General features: G+C 42.9%; 1 protein-coding gene across 6 annotated transcripts in view; it reads right to left on the bottom strand.

Moving 5' to 3' along the window:
* LOC124069605 (nuclear receptor coactivator 2-like) overlaps positions 1-13,647 on the bottom strand; it is a 44,725-nt gene continuing 31,078 nt past the window's right edge. For 4 of the 6 annotated variants that reach the window (XM_046408877.1, XM_046408880.1, XM_046408879.1 and 1 more), the window contains 12 exons: positions 11,163-11,397; positions 10,829-11,044; positions 10,298-10,495; positions 10,100-10,208; positions 9,791-9,959; positions 9,305-9,625; positions 7,741-7,818; positions 7,048-7,477; positions 5,984-6,218; positions 5,742-5,895; positions 5,413-5,487; positions 1-4,634 (listed from right to left, as the gene is read on the bottom strand). In XM_046408877.1, coding sequence (XP_046264833.1) covers positions 4,623-4,634; positions 5,413-5,487; positions 5,742-5,895; positions 5,984-6,218; positions 7,048-7,477; positions 7,741-7,818; positions 9,305-9,625; positions 9,791-9,959; positions 10,100-10,208; positions 10,298-10,495; positions 10,829-11,044; positions 11,163-11,397 — 2,232 coding nt within the window. In that variant the 3' untranslated portion in view covers positions 1-4,622. The remainder of the gene's footprint in view (positions 4,635-5,412; positions 5,488-5,741; positions 5,896-5,983; positions 6,219-7,047; positions 7,478-7,740; positions 7,819-9,304; positions 9,626-9,790; positions 9,960-10,099; positions 10,209-10,297; positions 10,496-10,828; positions 11,045-11,162; positions 11,398-13,647) is intronic. The other 2 variants (XM_046408882.1, XM_046408881.1) reach the window with 2 other exon arrangements.

Raw genomic sequence — 13,647 nt, 5'->3', positions numbered from 1 at the left:
CTCAATAAAAATAATTTATTTACAGTGGCATGAATCATAAATTAACAAGCAGCATTGGCAAAAGCAACATTAGAGTCGAGAGCTTGCATAAAGTGACGTGAACGTCTGGACTTTTGCATAATAACACACTCACACTCTGAATAAACTGCATGTACTGCATGTACAGGTATTTAACAAGAACATCAATCTCCTGAAGCACAGAGAGAGGTCTCTTCATGCGTTGATGTCTTTGTCTGATTTACAGCTGTACTGTCCAATACTTGTGGATACCAAACACATTTTGCAAATGACTGACTGACAGGCCTAATCCTGTGGGTTTATCCACAAAAGTATTCTAAAGGGGGTAGAAAAAGTACATTTTCTACTGCAACTAAAAAATCCAAAAAAATCCAAAATACTTGGACTCATTCAAATTAAAACCTTCTGCTTGCATTAGTTTAGTCGAACAAAACTATCTGCTGTTGCAGAATGAAACATTCGGTGTATGAAATCTTCCTGTTTAACTACAAAAAGCTCAGTGATGTTTTTGCTCAGCACTGAATGTTTCTGTTGCAGCTCAGCTTTAAATATTCTGATGACTGCTGGTAGTTAAGATGCAAAAATATTACATGCCTGCATTGTTTTATGGAGATCGCCCCCTTGTGGCTGGCTGCAGTACAGCTAATAAATCCACCTTCTCCATGTTAGCAGATGGGACCATTAGCCAAACTAAAAACTCAAAGCACACGTCAAACAATTTTTCTGTCATTTTAGGTAGTTCTTGTCGTGCTGATAAGAACCCTGATTGGCTCAGACGGGAGTATGGGTGGGAATTTGATACAGAACAGACTTTACTTTTCTTCAAATTGTTAGTGAGGATTGCTGCATCTTTCTTTATATAAGAACCAATGCCATAAGAACAATTTAACGATGCTATTATCACATAAATAAATCTGTATGTAGTGACTTCAGCTGGGGAATGACAAAACGAACACAGTATTGACAAAGATCTGAGTGAAAAGCAACTCAAACAGCTCAGAGATGCCACTCCAGCTGGTCAACAAAGAAAAGAGAAAAACTATATGCCACCTTTAATTTTACATTCCTTCTTTTTAGTATATTCATGTAACTTCATGTACATTCAATCAATGTGAGACGTGTTTGAAGATCTGACTACCGTAGGCTACTTTCTTTAAGTCTTTCTGCAAACTTTAATATTTGAGACCTTCTTTTGTTAAAGGAAAAAATGGTTTTGGTGAAAAACATAAAAAAAAAGAACAAAAACCAAACAACCGCAAGGTACTTGATTTGAAACTTAAAAAATTCAAAATGACGTCCAGATGAACAGCTTTTGATGTGAAATCTCAGATGTCACAGAGAAGCTGAACTTCTAATTTTGTAATTTGAATTTTGACCAATATTGACCTTTGTTATTCTTGATTTTAGCAGATTTACTGCATTAGAGCCATGCCTGAACTTCTGGTAAAGTTACTGATGTTATTTACAGGCCACCAGAGCTCAAAGCGCTCATATGCCATGCAGAGATAATCTGCAGTCCCTACTGCTCACCAGCAGACATCAGCAAAGGTTACTTAATGCCCCTTTAAAAACACAAAGCATTAGCTGATGCAACGTGATGTCCTCAGCAGCACAAAATACATTTTTACACTTGAATCACAAATAACACATTATTACTGTGATTTCATGAGTTGACACGCGGGTTAAAACAGCCTGCTCAGAGTCACTTATTGGGAGGAAAAATAAAAGTCTTGGTTGTCTAATGGTTACACCGACAGTATGAAGTATGTGACGCATGTAATACACCTGTAAACTTTACAGTCACTCACAGAGAATAACAGATCTAAGGCATTATGCTTTGTCTTTAGCATCTTAAGGTATTTACATGAATTACAGTATTTTGCAAATGATAAAATATCCAGCTATGAATTAAGAAAATTCTTCAGTGTATATATATATATATATATAAATATACACAGTATCAGTCAAAATCAAGAGAAATAATTCACCTTCATCTAAAACATTAGGAGTTACTGTACATGAGCATTAACATCCACTCTTGATTGCCTTAAACCTTTGCAGAGAGTTTGACATTCAGGACATTTTCATGGCTTACATTTTCTCTCAGAGATTTCGTAACATACTATAATTTCTGAAAGCTGTAAATATATTAAGAAGATACGGCATCAAAGCAAAATTTTCTAAAATAAGAAAAAAAAAATTCAGTGTTTAATTTTGCGGTGAGTTTGCATTTAAACATTCTTCTTTTGAGAAGGAAAGTAATCTTACATTAAAATGACAGTATGTGCTCAACAGATTTCTGGACCATGAAGCTGAGAAGGAGGGATTCATGAAATCCACACAGTTTTGTTCACACACACACACACACAGCTTATATGAGACAGCACCTAATGAGTAGAAGAGAGCACCTTACAAACTGAACCGATGGAACGATTCTCAAAACGCTCGAGGTCCAGTCTGAATTTGAGCCGTAAAAGCTCTGGGTTTCCTTCTCGTCTTTGCGAAACAGAAAGGATTCGTTTTGTTAAATCTGTTTTATCATCAAGCAGGCGAGATTTTATCCTCGGTGCAAAACTCTGCAGCCTGCTGAGACTGGTTTGAGTACGCAGAGTCATTCAGGACGTCACGCGGCGAGAAAGAGCTTCAGCTAAACGCCTTCAAAATAAATCTCTGTCGCATGGAGTCGTATTAGCTGTACACATTTTCAAGGCAGATATAATTTCACTGATCAAATCTGTGGCAGACACTCTTAACATGCTGATGTTCAGCAGATTTCATGTTCACCACACTCACCATTTAGCTTAGCGTGTTAGCACGCTAGGCCTTGCTACTGAGCACTAACCAGCACAGCTGAGGCTGCTGGGAATATCATTAGTTTGGCATAAACCAAAGTACTGGACAAATTAAAAGTGTTCTGATGTTGGCGCTAGACGAAAAATCAAGGGCATCAAAGTTCTTACATCTCACGTAGGGGGATCAGAAATGTCTGTGGTTTCATGGCAATCCGTCCAATAGTTGTCAAGAAGTTTCATTCTGAAACAAAATGACCAACGCTGCCATCCTGCCGCTGTTAGAATCGACCTTGAAAAGGAAAAGCTTTTTTACCAAACTGGAAAGCTCCAAGCTTCCAATGCTAGGTTAGCTAGTTAGCTTAGCCGAACTTTCAAATTCAAAACCGCTGTAGAGAAACAGCAATAGGCAGCTAATTTCTAGCTAGGAAAGCCAGTAAGCTAACAGCTAAGGTTCCCGGATAGCACGTGGTATTTAACTTCATTAATTGACCTGCACTCCACATATAATTCAACCACTTTCTGCTCTCTGAAAAATGTTTGTTGGACTCTTAGAGGAAAATGGGTGTTATAAATTTAAGTATGTACACTATCTATACACATTCACCTTCATTTAAAAAGTTGTTAAATGAGGATCCAGCTTCCCTGTAACTACAGCAGTTGAAATATGTTAATTTTAAAATCAGCATCAAAATGTACCAGAGATTTTCTTAAAGAAAGATATCCTTGATTTTTTCTTTCACATAAAGAATCTCTAAAACATCTTCAAAACTATAAATACCTGTAAAATATTTTTCATAAACCTTCTCATGTGACGTTTTCAGTCAGGCTCTAAAACATAACCACGAAAGATAAAATCCAGACGTGACGTTTATGCTCGTCGACGGTTCACTTCACTCCAGTGTCAAACTGTGACGATCGTTTGTTTCAGCTTCACACACACATAACAGAAACACTGCTGCAGAGGAGTACAGTTGTGTGTTTTCAGTAGGAAACCTTTAAGGAACACATTCATCTGACCAGAACACGTCCTATCAGCAAACGGTGCAGGTGCGGGTCCATGTGCCGTCCTGGGACCAAAAACCGATGGGTCGGTTTTATTGCAGCGAACATTTTGGTTCACAAAATGTGGAAACATTTTCGACGGGATGTTGCTTTTTGCAGCTGATTCTGATGGCGTTTGTCTTTAAGCTTTTTCCCCTCACCTGCCTCGATGTGTTTTGTTTTTGAGAAGCAAAAAGAACATCAGGTGAAGATAACATCTCTTGATGAATTACAGCATGAATGTAAATGTCCACAAATAAAAATATAAAGTCGTGTCTTTTCTTTGTAAAGTAAAATGGTTTCCGTTTGGTTCCAAATTTGAGGGAAAATCAGGATTTAGGAAGTAAATGTGATTCTGGTGTGTAACACAGAACAAACCAGTGGTTGATGTGTTAAGCCGGACTACCTGACATGTCTGAGTGTCAGTGTTTTTGTAAGCAGATAAATATAAGAGTTGTTGTTTGGATTAGCACAGTAAATAACTAAAACATGGAAACAATATTCTTTTATGTGCATCTTGTATCCTCCCATTGTGCATTTGGTTCAAATCGCAGTCTCCCTGTGTGTTCTGTCTTTTTGCATAACACGTTAAATCAGTGTGAAGAATGTTTTACGTGTCCTCTCTCTGAGCTGGTGTGCCACAGTGAGCAGTGTTTCCGTCATGGACTCCGTGATGCTTCTCCATGAGCTGAGCTGAGCTGAGCTGAGCTGAGCAGGCGGCAGGGTTTTTGCTTTATCTGCTGTGTTACCTTGTCTCAGCTGCAGCCGGGGTCAACAGAAATTCTAGAAAAGACAGAAAATGGGCGTGACATTAATCATGGAGGGAAATGAAAGAGATGATGGCGGCCTTTATTATCCTTTTATTTCTAATATGTCAAATCAAAAGAACCTGTTTCACGACATGTCCTGTTCTCTTATCCAGTTGTCCTTAAGTGTTTTTATATGCAGACTTGTTGTTGTATAATTATAGGAAGTAATACGGTGTAAGAATGACACACGCAGCATGTTTTTAACCAGCATACATACACATTCTCGACTGTTTCAGGGCCAAGAAACTAAGGTAGATTTCAACTGAAAGGCATGAAATGCCAGTGTAAGTATGAAGTATGTGTAAATCATTAACTGGGACAGCCGATGTCGATGTCATGGGTGAGCTGGCCACATTGCAAGCACGTACACTGAGAACTAAAGAGGGGTCCTTGGTCTAATTTATCTCAATCTGGAGGTGCTTCATGTTTGAGAGCCACTGCTGAAGATGGCAGCCTGATATCTGAGTCTTCATCATATACAAATGGTTTCAGTCTTTCCTCCACTGACTAACTACGTATGATTTGTGCAAGACTAATTGGGGAACAACCCAACGATATTATAAATGTTTTTAAATGTCATTTTTGAAACAAAGCGACATTTAAAAACATTTCAAAAAATGTTTTATTAAAGACCGAATCAAATAACAGAAAAAGTAAGGACAAAGTATGGCCATTTTTTGCTTTGCTGGTCACTTAACGCCTCTCTGGGCCTCATCCTGTACTGTGAACAAAGACGGGAATCTTTTACTTACAGAGTTGGTTTCACTCTCTTGTGTCAACATGTCAATTTCTGCCAGCTGCTCCAGGATCAGGCTGCTGTCACTCACCTGTAATGATGAGGACAACACAGCAAATGTAAATCAATTGATAAGAATTAATCATGGCCTCCAACAAGTTTGACAGGTGCCACTAACAAAATTGTCATTAAAGTTGTGATTATTTCAGCAATTAACAACTAATTTTCTTTCACGTATTTCTTTGACGTATTGAGTAATCAGCTAATCATAGTAGCTCCGATCTGTTTACGTATTGACAGGAAACAGCAGGATGCATCTAAGCTCGTTTGAATTGTGTCTGTCACCTGCTCAGTATTCATGGAGCTCATCTGTCCCGACATCTGGTTCATGTTGCCTCCGCTGCTGGCCATGACTCCCAGGTTCATGTTGTTGTTGCTGCTGTACATTCCTGCACTGGGTTGTGTGGAGTACTGAGACTGGGACTGCTGGGGGTACACACTGGAAGGAGTCAAATAAGATGTAAAATATCAACAAGACAGCCTCAAATCGTGTTGGCGTAACATCCGATGTGTTAATCTGTCTTTACTTGTTGCTGGTGGAGATGTTGGCAGGCTGGGGCCATCCGTTGAGGTCGGGGCTCGCCTGGTAGCCCGGAGCTCCTCCCGGGTTCGGACCTTGGGGCTGGGTTTGGCCCTGGTTCTGCTGCAGCATGGGGCTCTGACCCTGGCCCATCCTGGGGGACAGCAGCGGGCTCTGCGGGGTTGCAGCCCCACATGGGAAGCCTGACACTGGGTCCTGGTGTTGCTGCTGCTGGCTCATTCCTGCAGATTGGGGCAGATAAAAGGAGCATAAGTTGCATGGACGGGTGCCATAACCAGAATGGAATCCGAGCAGACACTCATGTCTACAAAATAATTAATGGAGTTTACTCACAATTACTGCCCTAAGTTACAGTACTATACTAGTCTCATAGATCCTTCACAAGTCAAAGAGTCAAACATTATTTAGAAGTCTTACAAACACGAATACAAACAAGATAAATGGAAATAATTTTGCCTCTGAGCCTCTTTGAAAAATCTTCAATATCTGTTCTTAACATCCAGTTTGGTTAAAGTAATCCTGCAATTAAAAGACCAACCAGTAACCTGCAGATAGCCAGAGTCCATCTTATCTGTCTCTGCTCACAAGTTACAATTTGAAAACCTCCAGAAGAATCCTTCTTTTGGTCAAATGAGGTTTGGAGTGCATTCACAACAAATTTAAAACCCTGTCTGAAGACACGTGATTTATCCTAACAGAAGAAGAGCAGGAAAGAGAAGGTTTATGGTTCACCAGCGCCACCGCCAGTTCCCTAAAAACTGACTCTACACAGGATCCTGATTGGTTTATGAGGGTTAGAATCATAAACAAAGTGTTGATCTCAGCGTGAGGGCAGAAAATCTGATGCAACATTATTGATTTGCACATGAAAACAAGAAGACATTTTAATCGTGCAAACTTCATCCACACCTGATCAACTAGAAAAAGACTTCAAATCATTAGTTTGACCAAAGACGAGCGATCGATTCCCGCCACCACAGAAACATAAGCAGCGACTACATCGCCCACAAAGCACACACAGAAGACTGCGGCTGCGCTCCAATCATATACCTGTACTGCTGAACTGGAAGGCATTGTGCTGTGATGGCGGACTCATTACCCCGTTGTACTGCCTGCCTACATTTCCCATCATGCCCTGGCTAGCCAGAAGATGGCTGGGGGAGAGAGGGGAGGAGAAGGAGCTGGAGGAGCCGGGATGAGGAGGAGGAGGTGGAGGAGATGGCAGGCTGGTACCGTAGCTGGAGGCCGGGTAGGGGAACTGCTGTGGGTTTCCCTGCGGGAGCCGCGGGTTGGTGCCACCCATGGGCATCGGCGTAGGAGCGGCGCCCCCGCTGGGCATGTTTGGCGGCATATTGATGCCCTGAGTCCGCATCATCATGGCACGCTGCTGGTGCACGTGCTGCTGCTGTTGACGTTGGCGTAGGTGGTTGTTGAGGTACTCGCGCTGACGCTGGGCCAGCATCTGGGCGTTGAGGGTTCCCTGCAGAAAGAACAGTCACATGACACTTCAGTAAAGTCAAACAGGATGAAGACCAAAGTCCTGCTGCAGTCTGAATCAGAGCAAAGGCTGAAAGAGGAACAGGTTGGAATACTACTTTAAAACTTCCCTTACTTTCTATTTACACAAACTGAAAATGTCAATATTTTGCAATTACATTAAAAATTCAGGGAATATCTGTTGCCCTGTAAATGGCAGCAGTGAAACAAGCTAATTATTGCATAAACATATACCTGCTGACTGACCTGGTTTGGTACGTTGGATCTTAGAGGTAGATTCATGCTGGACACTCCACCCATCTGGTTCACCATTGGCTGTCGGTTCTACGTGGGACAGAGACGGAGAGCATCATTTATCTCCTGTGGGGCCACCAATACTACAGATGTTTGCAGTAATACTCAATCTATGCTTTGCATGAAAGATGTTTAGTACAGCTGAAGTTGAATCTCTTTGGTTCATTTAACTTCCACACTTTGACTTCACTGTTTCCCCACCGGCACTGACAGAAATGCAGAGATGGAAGTGCCAAAGTCGTGTCTCACGTCTGAACACGCTGATAAATCATCTGCGCTATTTTGGTTGATCCACACCAGCTGTTTTCCCTTGTCCCTCCACCAGGTGGCAGTCTGGACTTAAATATGTTGGAATAAAACATGTAAATTCAAAAATTTCGGATTGAACCTCCTTAGGAGGAGCCATTTAGTATTTTATGGGGGCTTGAGACACAAAATATGTTTAAAACTACAAGAGCAAAATAAACATGTATGCACAAGTAACCACATCATACTGGACATACAGTCATTTGAAAGAAACAGAAAAGTGTACAATCTGTTTAAGCAGCCATCTTTATGAGTGTATGAATTTGTGTGTGCGCATGTACACGTCATGTGTGTCTCAGCAGCAGGGAACTGCTGATGAAGGCAGAAAGCTGGAACACATTTGTTCCTTTCTGGCTGCTGCTGTTAAAACTCCATGAACCCTGTTGGCATCACAACCTGCTCTGCTGCATCACATGGAAGAAAAAAACAAAAATGCAAAAAGCAAAAAGAGGCTGCGTCTAATAGGACAATGTGTTTTTCACGGTAATGAGGTTTGAATTAAAGGTGTGTCAAGTGTTTGTATTTATAAGGAGCAAGAGGCAAAAAGAGCCTCAACATAAATATCTGATTTACTACACAAGTGACCGATTTACTTCTGACAGATCGCAGCACTGCAAGAAAAACTAAGGTGCTGATACGAAAGAACTCGTATGTCAAAAAGAAAAGCTCTTCTCTCAGAGGTGCTGCTGCAAGTGTCAAAACCTTAACTAATCCATCAGGGCGTGTGGTCGCTAGTTTGACTCAACATCAGTGTGACGAAGCTGGATGACAAGTTACAATTTCACAGCAGGGGGCAGGGATGACCTCCAAGTTAAACATACCTGAAGGCAGGTATGCCACCTAAAAGATTTTCTGTTACCACAATTTCTTGGTAAACTGTTGTGTTTAGCAAAATCTGATACCACATATGAGAAAACTCCAAACACTCACAGCTGAGTCACAAAGTCTTTTCTACACAGCGAGTAAATGTGAGGGTTTGAAACTAGAATTAGCACCTGGCAGTGCTGTCACGCACCAGTCGGTTGGCAGTTTACCTCCCTGTCTGTCCAGACTCTGTAGTGACTGACAAAGAGCTCCATCACCTGAAGCCCAGTATCGACCAAACCAATCAGCCTGTGGTGGACCACAAAGCCTGAAATATGGACCAACTGGATGTGATGGTGCATCCCACCCCTTAACCAGCGGTCTGCCATAAAACTTTACCACCTACCAGCTGGGCCTGGAGTCGGTGCTGCAGCTGGAGTCTCAGGTTGTTGGGCTGAGGTGGCACTCCTGGATTAGGACCCCCTGGCCTCATCCCAACTGGTCTGGGCCCTGCACTCCCAGGCATCCTCATCATTGGGGGGTAACTGTTAGGCGGCATCCTCTGAGGCCCCATGTGGCCGCCCATTGAGGGGCCGTGGAACCCGCCGTCAGGAGGCATGCCGCCATAACCTGGCTGGCCACCGTAGTGTTGACTGTACAGCAGAGGCTTCATGCTGGCTGCAGGGTCCGAAGAGCTGAGGTACTGGTCCTGGTCAGACAGAGGACCCTGCAGGGAAGGAAGACAAGAGAAGAGGTGAGAGGAATCAATAAATGATCAGTTTAGTGTCACTACTCTGCATAAGAACAACAAAGCATGCTCCACACTGCTAAAAACTATCAATAAACAAACAATTAACTCTTTATAAAGTGATTTCGTTTGGAAGGGGCTCACCTGTCCTGCCAGTGTTGGGATTCCTAGCATTTTGTCGATCTCTTCCAGACCCTCATAGTCCTTCAGCACCGAGCACAGCTGACTCAGCAGGGCTCCTTCATCTGGTTGGCCCTCGGGCCCCGTACTGCAGCACCCCATCCCATCCCCCTGGGGCCCGCCATATGGTGGCCTAGAAGGTAACTTTTTGTTACTGTCACACCAGCCAAAGTTACAGACGAAGCCCACATCTGAACTGCAGAACTGTAGAACAAGCCTCATTTTTTATTGAATGGCCCTCTTTTATGCTTTAGGATGGACTGAATGCCATACCTGCTTTGGTTTCCATAGTGATCCATAGTCATCATTCGGTCTGGCCATGGTGCAGTCTGATTGGGCGGAGCATGTTGCTGAGGGTAGGCGGGGTTTGCCATCTCCATCTCTGAAGGGAAGAAAAGGACACACAAAACGTCAGATTCAAAACCAGTTCAGGTTTTGATGAGAGTTTATGTCAGTTTGTGAGTTTCTCACCGTTACTCATCATCTGCATGTTGACCATGGCTCTGGGTCCAGGAGGGCCCCCTGTGGGCAGGCCAGGGTTCATGTTGGGGACCATACGACCAGGTCCAACCCCCTGGCCCATCATTGGCCCCGCAGCTGCCCCAATGGGCCCCTGGGGACCCCAGCCCTGCTGCATGGAGCCCCTCATCGCACTGTTACTTAGCATGTCTGATTTAGAGAGGAGAGAAATAATGAAATTTTTACAAAACTGAAACCGAAGGAACAGACAGGTGAGAAGACTGCGAATCTGACGTGAATGTAACTGTCTAAACCTAACGGTGGCAGAAACTGTCACTTGCTTCCAAAGGGAACAAAAATCTTCATGAGATGTTTCAGCCATTAAAACTGATGTATCCCACAATCCTGTACACATAAAATCACACGAAATAATTTTAAGATACACCACAGCTTGTGTGTGTGTCTTTGCGCATTTGCTCAAAAAGCTGCACCAGAATTACAACAGTGGTTTTAGGCAGGACTGACGGGATACTATTTCTTCACCTGGACTGGCCATCGCAGCCTGGTTGGCCATTGCGTGGGCTCCCATCATGCCTTGCTGCTGCTGCTGCAGTAAGGAGTAGGGGCCGTTGCTCCTGTGCTGAGGAGGGAATGGCCTGCCTGCGCTGGAGTTGGGGGCCATACTGCTGTCCAGAGACGTGGTCCTGACTGGCGGAGCACCTCGGCCCGGTTGGCCTGGCCTGGCACCACTAAAGCCTGCTGGGTGGAGGAATTTTTTTTAAAAAAATTGCAATATTGCACACATCCTGGGGTATGATGATAGCATCTTAATTTTCACATAAAGATTTGTTCAGTTCTAAACATGAGGCAGACGTACTTGCAGGGCCGATGGGAGGGAAGGCTCTGTGCTGGTTGGGGGGGCTGCTGCTGCTGCTGTCCGTCATGTGCAGGTTGTTGCTGATGATGTTCTGTTTGTCCACAGAGGAACCAGGCGGCACAGAGGAAGAGGAGAATGTGGAGGAGGCTGGTCTTCTGACAGGTGGCTGGCCCCCGAACAGCTGCTGCTGGCTGCCGCTCTGCAGGCCCTCCAGCAGGTCCTCCAACTCACTGGTCTGAGATCAGCCACAGGGAAAAACAGGATTAGAAGACAGCATTTTATTTCTATTGGGTTCACAGCAACGTATAATTTGACCTCACTGACATTTAAGCACTGATCTGCTGAAAATCAAGGTCTGAAACAGAGTTTTCCCAGCTGGGCCTTTTTTCAACTGGAGTTTTGACTGCATTTGGTAAATGGTTTTAACACCGTTAATAAATCCAAATTAGTTTCCTTCCATGTGATCCTTCATTTAAAGCACATGCAGTATCATGATCACATGATCAGAGAAAATTTTTTTATTTTATTGCAAGCCACAACTTTCAAGTATATTCTTGCTTTTGAAGGAAAGAGTACATGCAGGCGATGAAGGTACATTTTGAGGGCTACAAAAAATATCAGTATCCTCCCTGATGTTAATATCATTTGTAACAAGCATTAAGTATAGAAGAAGGTGTTCTCCTGTCTTTGTTTGGTTGTTAAATAAAATTAACATGCAGAAAACAGAACATTTCATAAGTTCTGTTTGAATCTATGGTACCCTAATTAAGGTGAGAAAATGAAAACGAAAAGAAACTTTCTTAAAATGAAAACATGAAATCTAATATTCACTCAACTCTGAAAGAAATTGAACCCCCCCCCATTACAATGTAATTCAACCCACCACACACACACACACACATACACACACACACACACACACACACACACAGGAATGGTTTCCTCCGGCCGTTTGGCTGATGAATAGAGGAGGAGCTAAAAATAAACTGCCAGCACTAATGAGGTCATGTGTGATGTACAGTAAGACACACAGTGACTGAGCCACAGTCTATATGCATGTGCACAGACACACAGTTAACACACACATCAAGGGCACAATGTACAAAGTGTACAAGCCCAACTTTTCAAAATGTAGTTTTGAACCAGGAATGAGTGCGATAGTCCGCTGCCTTCATGTTGGCACATTTTTCTGTGATCTTCCATTTCACTTTATTTCATGCAAACTGCACATTTTGTGCAAAATAAATGTTGACTTTTAAAGCCAGAAAAGTGACTTTGATGTCAAACATCCCATACAACCTCAGTAAACATAGCACTGAAACGTATGTATACATTCTTATACAAACATACACTTTGCAACCCAGACATGTTAGCACATACTGTCACATGTTATCCTGTCTGTTCCTCACAAGAACCTCTGCACACGCACAATCTGTTCATCATACTCTCTTTATTTATCAAAACTATTGTTTTGATATTTATTTCTCTTAGAGTTTCATTTGATTTATGCATGTACATGAGAACACACTCATTGTCGAAATGCTGACATTCTGTTCGTCAGCTCCTTTGACTTTGCTTTGTCTTTGTCCTGAAATATCATCTCATCAGCCTCACCTGCCGCTGAAGAAACACGTTCATTGTCAAGACCAATTCGACAGTCACCTCAATGCACAAACCAAACCATCCAGGATGGCAGCCTCTGACTGTCTGCAGCAGCCTGCGCAGTCCAGAGGCACAGCTGCCGGTAGGAGCGCCGCCTTTGTCTCTGAGGATGTCTGACTTCAGCCATTGGCCTTCAGCCCCTTCCTGGGACTAACTCCAACTGTGCCACTGCACTGGGCTTTAAATAAGTACGACTGAGGTGGCTACAGTTTACAGTGTTTAAACTAAGCAAAAGTGTGACATTGTAAAATCCCGGTGCTGATGAAACCATTAGCTTGTTTGGGTCCAAATGTGACATACTGATTTACCAGACAAAAGTCAGGTATGAAAAACCAGTTAACCAAGCGTACAAACTCTTGAACACATTCAGTTTCCTCAGGGACAGTTCTCCTCTCAAAGCTGGACCAATGAAACCCCAACTATCAGCACCAGTTCAAACAATCTGCTGTTTCTGTAAGTGGGCCAGCCCTTCAGCAAAGGCTCAGGTTTAAAACTAAACCTTTGTTTCTATATGTTTGAGTCCTACACTGTGTCATTTTATTTTTATAACCACCCTTTAATTTCTACAGCCCCCAGGGGACCAGTGAAGTTTTTTCACCCCCCCTTCCTTAGCCTACTCCTCATCCTCCTCCTTCCACATTATGCTCGTCCTACAACTCCCTGCTCTCCATCTTCCACAAACAAACACAGAGCCGTTCTATACATACACATACTGTATACACATATACAAGCACACCTACATACTGAGCCACATATAACAAACTCCTCTGCTCTTCCTGCATCTTTGGTTTCAAATGCAGTACATAAACACGCTCGCTGTAAA

This window comes from Scatophagus argus, chromosome 13, assembly GCF_020382885.2.
Source record: "Scatophagus argus isolate fScaArg1 chromosome 13, fScaArg1.pri, whole genome shotgun sequence".
Classification (NCBI taxonomy): Eukaryota; Metazoa; Chordata; class Actinopteri; family Scatophagidae; genus Scatophagus; species Scatophagus argus.
Note: the sequence above shows the minus strand (reverse complement) of the source record. Positions and strands in the feature narration are given on the sequence as shown.